Genomic DNA, 10,468 nt, shown 5'->3' on the forward strand with positions numbered 1-10,468 from the left:
CCAACACTGACATTTGAGTCCCTTCACTCTGCATACCCTATCCTTCTCTGACAGTGCATATGGCTCCAAATGGTCTCTGCTCATAAACTAGCCCATTTATATACTATGTCAGGTCCTTAGGAGACCACAGTTCCAAGCCTGCTAACCACTTGTATTCCAGATCTAGGAAGATCAGGAAGAGGACAGGAAAATTCAGGTCTAAGGATTTCACGGGGGAAGACCTAGGCTCCCCTCTGTCCCATCATCCAGTCTGATAACTCCATCAGAAGGGAGAACAGGCTAGCTAAGGCCAATCAGAGCCATAGAGTGGGACCTTCAGCCAACATCCTGATTTTGGTCGCTAGGTCCTTGCCAGCAAAAACAACAGGCAGCTGTTCAAATATTTGGTGTCTGAAGCGCCTGACATTAATTATTCATCTCTACCTCACTCAGCTCAGATTCCTGGACAAGTGCAGTTATAAAGGGATTAGGAAGGGACAGACAGAGGAGGACAGGCATGCACACCTGCTTCTCAAAGCAGTTCACAAAGGCAACCAGGCTGAGGTGAGGCCAAGCTGAGGGCTAAGCAGGCGGCCAAACCCCTTCGAGGTGCATTTGGTGCAGTCGCAGGCAGACTCTTGGCTCATAGGGAGGGGTGAGCCGTAGAGGATACACCTAGCCTGCTCACCTGCCAGGTGATCTGGCTTCAAGGACCATTCTTCCTGACAGCTGAGGGGCCACAGACCTCGTCCCCCAGCCCTCTACTTCCTCCCAGGTCTCAGACCACACCTAACTAGCCAGCAGCCCTGCCAGGGACAAAAGAAAACAATGGGCTCTGTGGCAAGTGGGATCAGCAAGGAAATTCTTTTTTTTTTTTTTTTTTGAGGCAGAGTCTCACTATGTTGCCCTTGGTAGAATGCAGTGTGTGGCATCACAGCTCACAGCAACCTCAAACTCTTGGGCTTATTTAAGCGATTCTTCTGCCTCAGCGTCCCAATTAGCTGGGACTACAGGTGCCCGCTACAATGCCCAGATATTTTTTGGTTGTAGTTGTTACTGTTTGACAGGCCCGGGCTGGATTTGAACCAGCTCTGGTGTATGTGGCTGGTGCCCTTAGCCACTGAGCTACAGGTGCCAAGCCAGCAAGGAAATTCTTTTTTTTTTTTTGGCCGGGGCTGGGTTTGAACCCACCACCTCTGGTATATGGGACCGGCACTCTACTTTTTAAGCCACAGGTGCCACCCAGCAAGGAAATTCTTAACAGAGAGAGGAAGCAGGTTAGGGTTCTATCTGATGAGCTCAGAAATTTCTCCTTGTCCATTCTTTCCACTGAGGTCTTTATACTCTTAGGATAAGTCTTGTAATGGGTCCTCAGGCCTCTTGTCTATTCCTTTTCCTTTTTATCATATAGCTCTGACCCCTTTTCCTTCACTCCAGAACTGTCTACAGCTCCCTACTGCACACACAACCAAGTCTGGGCCCTGTGGCCAAATCAGCAAAGATCCAGGAGCATCTACTTCTCTGCCCTCCACTGCATAATGCCTAAGCATGTGGACACAAGGCTGTGAAACATACCCTGTCCTTAAAGACTTTTGCTCATGGCTGAGCTTAGTGGCCCCTAATAATGCCTGTAATCCTAGCATTCTGGTTTCTTCAGGAGTTTGAGACCAGCCTGAGCAAGAGTGAGAACATATCTCTAAATAACAACAGCCAGGCATTGCAGCAAGCACCTGTAGTCCCAGCTACTCAGGTGGCTGAGGCAAGAGGATCACTTGAGCCCAAGAGTTTGAGTTGCTGTGAGGTTGCTGAGATGCCATGGCACTCTACCAAGGACAACAAAGTGAGACTGTTTCCAAAAAAAAAAAACCCCACAAAAAACAAACAAACAAACCCAAACTTTTGTTTATGCTACTTAACTCCTTCTGGAATGTTCTCCATCTTTCAAGCCCTGAAAAACACTTTCTTCCTATTCTTCCTTCTCCCTTCTACCCCTAGGTCTCACAATAGTACAGCCCATCCCAGAGGTAAGAAGCACCAGGGAAAGAAAGAGGCTGGATACTGCCTGGGCTGCATCCCTCCCAGACAGTCCTCATTTGCCCCTCCCCAGAGGCATTGACATACTTGAGGCAGCAGGCAGGTCAGCAGCAGGGCCATTAAGCTGAGAAAACACCAAGTTACAGCTCTGTCTCCTGTTCACGGCCAGGTGTCCTGACAAGCAATTCCTGCCTTGTAGGTGAGTGGCACCTCTATAAACCCTCTGACAGTTTGGGAGACAAACTCTGCCATCAATCAGAATGTAGCTATCAGATTCACTTACAGCCTGTGCCCCCCGAGCCCTGCCAATCCCCTCCCCCAAGTACATGCTGCTCAGCAGCCAGCCTTACGTCTTCTGCTCAGCCTGGCCCTGTCCAGCCCTGCCTTGTGGATAGACACAAAGAAAAGGAGAAAACGCTGGTATCTCTCCTGAGCTCAATACAGCTCCTATAGCAAAGCAGAGAACAGGGCACTCCAAAGCTGCCAGAAGTCTTAGCTTCTTGACATACAAAGCAGCCCCATGGCCTGAAGTCCTTTCCTCTGCAATCTTATTGCCTGCCATGCCTGGCCCAGGGAACACAGCCACTATGGTCTTCCAAATCCTATATGACTTCTTATGCCTCCTTGTACCTCCTGTTCTTTGCCTAGAACTTTCTGCCTTTTGGTTTACAAAACAAATTCCTGCTCATTTGGCAAGTCTGACTCAGCTCGACCATGCCTGCTACCATTAACTCACAATGCCTACACTGAGTAGCTGCTCTGCAGATCCTTGCTAATGGAAGGAAAGCTCCCTTCAACACCATTCTTTTAACGTCTGAGAGCACATCCTCTGCCTCGGTGTTGTGAACACAGAGACTCAACATCTGATCCCAATCCTCAAGGTCTTCTAAGGGGTGGATGAGACTTCTCCAGGTACTTATACACAGGTGCCCCTTCCTTGGTGTCCACCCAGACAGCTGTGCAATTCCAAGATCACATTTATTACCAGGTCTTGTCACTGTCCCCCACTAGGTTGAGAGCCATAAGGGTCCAAATCTGACTCACTATTGTGATCTCAGGAAGCCAGCCAGGCCCACAGCAGGTACCACCCAGTAGCACTAGCTAAACATGGGCAACACTATTCTACTAGGGCCTAGTTATCTGGTGGCCCAGAGAAACCTTTTAGGACATGACCTTCCCCATCAGACCCAGCTCCTAGCAAGGTAGCAGCCTTCTGTTCCTCTGATCAGTCAGGCAGGATGGACAGCACAATATATTTTATTTGCCAAGGAAAAGGCCTCTCTGCCTCTGGTCTGAGCAGTTTACCCTAACCCTGACCCCATTTCCTAGCTGAGACAGATGTTGGGAATGTCCCAGATGTTGGGAATGTCCCTACCCCCACAGGTGTTCAGAAGGCTGCTGCTGCCAATTTCACTCTCATGCTGCCCCAGCCTGCTCCAACCTCTTTCCCAGCACATTAAACTTTATTTTCTTAATGAAATGTCACTTGCTGACTTCTGGCAGAATCATAATAAAAAGAAACGGCCATAAAGCCATTTTATGCAGACAGCGCCCCCGCCAGCTTGCCCCCCCCCCCCCCCCCCCCCGCCCCTTGGAGAGGAAGGCTCCACAATCGTTTATGTTCTCAGCTGCTGGAATATCCCAAGCCAGTACTCAGAGGCAAGATGGCACAGAGATCAGCTTTCCAAGGCTCTGGCTCTTCCATGTAGCTCCAGGGATAACAGGCAAGCTGCCACTCCTGTTGCTGCTATCCAAGGAGGGAACTCAGCCCCCAGGACCTTAAAAATGACCCAGAGAACCTGGCAATCATTAGGGAGGCCCTTGCTATGGCACTGACTCTCCTTAAAGTGGCATAAAGGGCTGGGTCCTCACCCATAGGTAAACTAAGCCTGACAATCAATGATGCCCAGCAGCCAGGGTGCTAGAGTTGCCCAGTCTGGAGTGGTAGGCAGTGTAAAAAGTCCCTCTCTTCCCAGTGAATTTTTAGCAACAGAGAAGGAGAGGGTTAAGTGCAGAAAAGACAGACAAATATAAATTTTATAAAAACAACCCTTCTCCCATAAACTCATTTCTTCCTGGGTCATTGAGAAGGGGGTAAAAAAAATCAGTGTTAATTTAATCAATTGATCAGGTGATCGATTGAGAAACTGGAGATGCCCATTTACTGGGGGCAATAATGTCCTGGAACCTGAAACCACAAAAAAGGAGCCATCGACTTCCTCACCTGCTGCTCCCAACAAAACAAGAAGCCAGGGAGAAAGGAAAGTCTTGGGGCCCTCCAGAGGCCTGTGCTCTCCAATGCAGAGGCCAGGGGCAGCAGCTTCCGGAGAGTTTTACACTGGAATTAGTTACAGATGCAGTTACGGTGTCTTGTGTAAACGCCATCGATTGGGGAGCTGACAGTCTGGGGAGCTGCGATGCGGGACAATCAATCGGCCTGCAGTGTCACCTGCCACCTCGCTGAACAGTTGACAATGCAATTATCCAGTGTGGAGGCAGGGAGTTGGCGTGTGTCAAACGCACTTAGCCACTTTCCGGGCCTCCTCGATAACGCGTTTCACTGCCTCACGTCAGGAGAAGCACACAGAGACAGACGTTGTTTAAAACCATTGATACTTGCTCCTTCTGCTTGCACTCCTATGTCTCAGCTTAACAATTGTGTTCCAAAAGGCGATTAAATCCTGTCAGTTGCCACAGGGGACAGAAGGTGCCTTGCTCCTTGCCACCTCTTCTCACCCCTCCCAACGGGCAACAGCGCTAACTAAAGGAAGTTAGAAGGCAGCAGCCCTCTCTCTATTCTAAGACAGCCCTAGCAGTGTGCTGTTCCAACACCTGTCACTGGCTGAACCAGGAGCAAAGCTGCACTGAAGGACATGAGTAGAATCTAGAACTCACATATTTTAAGAACCAACACACTAGAGGAAGAACAGGTAGGCCAAGAATATGTGCTTCATGCCTTTAGACTCACAACACCTCTCACCCCCTTGCCCCATAATCTGGTGCTTAAGTTTCATCAAGAAACAGCTAGTTAACCTGTTGTCCCAGCTACTCAGAAGGCTGAGAGAGGAGGATCGCTTGAATCCAGGAGTTTGAGGTTGCTGTGAGCTAGGCTGATGCCACAGCACTCTAGCCTGGGCATCAGAGCGAGACTTTGTCTTAAAAACAAAAAACAAAAACAAAAGAAAAAAAAAAAGAAAAGAAACAGCTTGTTAAAAGATTTGTGCTAAAGATGCTCTGCCTATCCTCTCCACAATTTCCCATCCCAGGCTGCCTGGAACCAGCCTACATAGAAGACAGCAACTCAATCAAGAAAGATGCAGTTCTTAGGTCAGGATCTGGGCAGGGGCAGAAACTCTATGGAGCCAATTGTCTTAGCATCCCCCTCTCCACCACTCATTCCACCTGTTTGATTCAAAGGGCCTTCATGCTGGATTCTAGCAATGCATTTACCTCTAGGGCTTAAAGGTAACAGCTGCAGACACCTTCTGTTACCCCTATAGCCTCTTAGGAAATTTATCCATCTTATTCCCATGTCCTCTGTTCAACCTGTCCCTTCCAAAAATGTTGAGCTCTGGGTTCCCAAATCCAGTTGGGTGAACTCTCACTGGCAACGAACATAGGGGAAGGACAAAGGCTCACCATCACAGGTCTCTGCTCCAGGATCCAGAAGCTGGATGTAGGAAATGAGAGGAAAGGCAGGACTCATTCGCCACATACCTCCTTTGAAATATATAGGGGCAAATTTGTCTCACGGATGTATAATTAGCTTTTTCCCTATGGCCTGCTTCTCTAGCCCAGAAGGCCTTTGCTCTATCCAGGTCTAGCATAATGCCCCAGAGGAGCATCTTTTTCTCCCAACCACTGATCTCTTTTAGGGGAATGCTGGTGAAGCACTAGGCTCTGTGTGTTGCCTCTATGCAAGCAGCACCAGGTTAGAAAATATAGGTTCTGAGAGGACACTCAACAGCTTACGCACACAGCTTAAGCATTTCTCCTAGAACTGGGAAGTTCAGAGGGCCTCCTAGACAGCAAAAATTTCTTCCAGTTACTCTCTTAAAATCTTTACATAGTTCCTGTAGTATTTTCAAACTCTCTTTCCAGCTAGACCTATCTCGGTGCTTTCCTGTTCTATCTGGCCCTTCATTTTGTTCTAAAATACCAAGAACCAACTCCCTGGACTGAGCTATGCAGGCCTCCCCCTCAGTAACCACAGGGATGTTTCCTCTCAGCCAACTGTCTTCTCTAAAACTCCTGCTTGTTCACTGCCTTCTACAGCAGGTAACATTCCAGGTAACCAGTGTGATCCATCAGACCAGCTCCCAGTGGGCCTGGTGGGAAGCTTTGCAGAGGATGACGAAGGACCCCTGGTCTGGGAGGGATGGGGATGATCAGATACAGGAACTTATCTGCAATTCCTCACTTCTTTCATATCTAACAAGGACAGCAATCTCTGTTCTGTCAGCACGCACAGTGCAGCTTAAATGGGCCTCACTGCTCGCCTGCTCATCCTGCCTCTGCCTCCCTCTCTCTGAAGTCGGCTGGGCAGCTTCTTCAGCTGGCGTTATCACTCCCTCTAACCGGTCTTGGCAGGCAATCTAATTCCTCCTGAAAAGGTCACCGCCATTTTAACTGCCTTTCAATCACATTAAGCACGTGCTGCCCAGCTTGCGGCCCAGCCAGCCCGGCGGGCGATCAATGCGCTGCACTGACACCAGCCGCCTGGTGGGGCCACACCCAACCCCCTAAGAGTTGGGCCTATTGGTCCTGGCCAGGAAGGGTAGGCTAACAGATGGCCAGCTTTCGCAGACAGGTTTTGGGGGCAGAGACAGTCAGGACCAGCCAGGGCCTCCCTTTGACAGCCCCCCCACCGAGGAGCCTCAGCCTCCTCTGCTCCACTGCACCCCGCTCTCTGCCTCGTGGCCCCTGCTGATCTTGCTGTAAAACAGCCTTTCAAGTTGGCCTGTCTTTTGACTGTACTAAGCTGTTTAAGAGGCGGCACCAGCTTCTATCAGGAAAGCTGGAGCAATTCTCTGCAGATAAAGGCACCTCCGGCCCCTGTTCCCTCTTCAAGTCTCACTCTCATGCTCGCTCTCCAAATCGTTCAAAGAAAAGCCCCCTTTGAACTCCCCTCAGGAATTCTTGAAAGGAACAACCTCACAGTGTAAACACTCAGGGAAAACTGATACCCGCCCAGGGCCTAAGAGCCCCTCACAGTGCTCTGCAAGTGCATCCCCATGTGGGAGAAATGCTTTGTCAAATCAGTAGGCCCCACGCAGCTTTATTCCCCCTTAAGCCCTGTCTGGTGCCCAGAAGCTATCAGGTCAGGGTCTGTGCCAAGAAACCTGACTAAGAAGTTGCCACTGCAATGAAGAACGTGAACAGCTGCAGCTGCCAACAGAGCTAACCCAGAGCAGCAGCCTAGAACTGACCCTGCTTGGGCTGCCACCAGATACCTGTGTGTACAATTCACAGGACAGGGGATGTCCATGGTCCTCATTCTTCCAGATCTCAGAAATTCTAACACTCCAGTACAGGACAAATTGAAACGGCAAATTGACACTCTCTAGCTCAGGCTCAGGAACCAGTTTGGACTTACATTTCTGATTTAGGTTTTGGCTTGCCCCAAATGCCTGGGTAATGTGAGAGAAGCCCAGAGGCATAATGTCCCACCTGGGCTCTTGGCACCCTCATGGAACCCATCTCTGATGGGTGGCACTGCAGAGACCACTCTTAGCACCAACCTAGATAGGTTGGGCCCAAGGAAGCTGAGACCCTTTTCTAAGCTGCTGAGATTCTCTAGGGACCATACACAGTGGCACTCCCAAGGGTGTTGCCCAGAGAACAGGAGGCAGACAGGAAGCAGATTGGTTCACTTAATGACCACAAGCTGCAGTGCCAGCTGTGCTCATGCACAGGAAGAGAGGAGCTGGAGGCTGGGAGGGTGACAGCTCCCCTTTCCCCTACCCAAGGCTGGGTGTTTAAAAGGACATGGACCCTGGCACCTAACCAATTCTGCTGTTTAACCTGGTGAGGGATGCCAAGCCATATCCCTCTGAGGAGCTGAGTGGACTCCTCTGCAGCAACTGAGGAGAGCCCAAGGGAGGCAGGGAGCAGCTGGGCTCAGGCCCCTCTTGCTTCAGGGCAGAGGGCGCCCAGGAGAAGGGATGGGATCAGAGCTAAAATTAGATTCACCAATGAAGCTCATGGGAGGTCAAATTTTGCCATAACTCACTCTCTCCCCTGTAACTGATTTCCCTGACATAGGGCTGAGGAGGAGGAGGAAAATCCAATGTGTTTGCCTGGAAGCCCTCAGGGCCCCCAGTGCTAGAGGTGTACAGCAGGTTGCTGGATTCTCATTTATCAGCCTTAAGAGGGATGGAGTGATAAATGCATAACCGTCCCTTTAATATTTTATGCAGGTGCTAACGCGGCTTAGCTGTCACCTTCAATGCATCACCCGAGGCTGAGAGCCCCCCTCGTCACTCCTAGATTCCAGTCTCACAATTCCATTTCCCCACCCAAATACATCCATTTTAATATGCACATCACAAGGAGGCAGCACAGTCACAAAGGAGCCCCACCAGCAGCAGTCCCACGTGGTAGAACAGATGACCAGCCACCAGCCCTGGCCTCTCAGCTCCCCACAGACGGATACCCAGCAGAGGCCTGGCACCAGAGTGTTTGTACCTCGGAAGCCACCTTCCAGGAGAGTGGTGGCCCTTATCCGCTTCTGCCCACACCACTCATATTCCTCAAAGCGGTTGCTATTCTCATGCTCGATGTCCACGGCATCATCCTCAGCCATGCAGGAACCTTCCCTCTGTGAAGAGCAGAACAGGATCATGCCGGGTCCGGGCCATCCCTACTTGCTCCCCAGAGTCTGCAAGGAAGGCAAAGCCCTAGGTCCAGCTGTAGTGCCAGATGGGCTCCCAGCTCTAGGGCTCCTTCAAAGCAAACCAATCTAGAGGTCAAAGACCTGGGCCTCTTCCCAATAATTTTTCACTAGAGCCCAAGGGATGGGGGTCGGGGGTGAATGAAAGTGAAAGCAAAGGAGGAGAACAGAGAACAGAAGGGAAGAAGCTACTGAGACCACAAGGAGACCCCAGAGCCCAAAGATTTAGGGGCAGTCATCAGCTAGTATTAGGGGAAGGGGGAAAGGAAGGTGGGTGGTGACAGCCCCTCTACCTTAGAAAGGCAATGCTCCACATGCCTACTCATCTCCTGCTCCGATCCTGCCAGGGGGCGGTTGCACAGGGGACATACCTGCCCTTCATCTTGCTTCCTCCGTTTCATTTTCCCAATCCGAGCTGCACGAAGGAACCGAAAACAAAGCATAGAACAAGCAGATGGTCATGGCAGTTCCCAGTGGAGCTGACACATCCTGACCTCCTACTAGCCATTAGCCCTTTTGTTCAGTGCCTGTTCCTGCCCTCACCTTATACCACCTCCTGCTCTTTTGAGGACTTAGTTTTGCCAAGAGCATCTGGGAAGGACACTGGTGTTAAGCTAGGGAAGTGACCACTATTTGGCCACAGCTGCCTGCAAAGTCAACATATACTTTTCTACCCCCAGTGCTCAGAAAATGTCCAATAAAGCCAAGGCCATGAGCTTTTTTGGTGTTAGGAAATAAAACTCTACAGAACATCTCTTGGCTAGAATCCAAGGTCTCTCCAGGGGCCTGATCTGGTCTGCAGGTCACTCATCAGCTAAAACCCCTTTTATTCTTAGGTCAAGAGTCTAAAGCACAGCTCTTAGCATCCTATCTAGAATCCTAAGAGGAAGAATTTCTCTGATGTCCACTGGTTCCATTTTACAGGAGAGGAGACTGAGGCCAAGTCATATAGGTAAGAGGGTCTGGATCAGACCTTAGACAGCCAGGTGAGAGGACTCAGGGTACCTTGGAAGGGTAGCCCTTATTGTGCCTCCCCAAACCTGTTCCATCATTTCTAATCAGTGCAGAGGGGCTGGCAGGCCCCAGAGGCAGAGGGCTATCTGCCATGTTGTCCCAAAGGGGGCTTAGTTCCAAAGTGCACACTGCAAGCCCATAGCACTGCTAATTAATGCTGAGAGATGCAATCATTTCTAATTAGCTCACTAATCCCTCTCTGCAGCCTGCCTGTCACTGAAGCAGGAAGGGGTCAAAACAAGGGACTCTTTTCCCTCTTGTCCCTCCCAGATTAACAGCAGAATCAGAGATAGCCACTCTAGAACCAGACTGATAGGGTTAGAGGGTTCAGTGGGAAGAGGAGCCAGCCAAAGAGGGAAAGGCCAGGGCCACTGCAGGGCCAGGAAGAACTCTTATGAACACCAATCCTGAAGGGAAGCTCATGAATGCAGGCTAGGGAGGGGAACAGAGGTGAGAGCTGGTATGTTATAATTTAAGAGTTTCTACCATGTGTTAGGCTCAGAACCTTACACAAGGTAGCTCATTTACTTCTATATCCTAAAGCTAGGT

At 50.2% G+C, this 10,468-nt stretch overlaps 1 protein-coding gene across 4 annotated transcripts in view; it reads right to left on the reverse strand.

Annotated features, from left to right (window-relative positions):
- The window catches only part of RNF220 (ring finger protein 220), a 248,544-nt gene that overhangs the window by 7,835 nt on the left and 230,241 nt on the right, over window positions 1-10,468 (reverse strand). For 2 of the 4 annotated variants that reach the window (XM_003801196.3, XM_012812339.2), the window contains exons 7-8: window positions 9,277-9,320; window positions 8,701-8,833 (exon numbers count right to left, since the gene is read on the reverse strand). In XM_003801196.3, coding sequence (XP_003801244.1) covers window positions 8,701-8,833; window positions 9,277-9,320 — 177 coding nt within the window. Of the gene's footprint in view, window positions 1-8,700; window positions 8,834-9,198; window positions 9,321-10,468 lie in introns of all 4 variants that reach the window. The other 2 variants (XM_012812340.2, XM_023507728.1) reach the window with 1 other exon arrangement.

Source organism: Otolemur garnettii, unplaced genomic scaffold, assembly GCF_000181295.1.
Source record: "Otolemur garnettii isolate 467f Iridium unplaced genomic scaffold, OtoGar3 scaffold00202, whole genome shotgun sequence".
Lineage (NCBI taxonomy): Eukaryota > Metazoa > Chordata > Mammalia > Primates > Galagidae > Otolemur > Otolemur garnettii.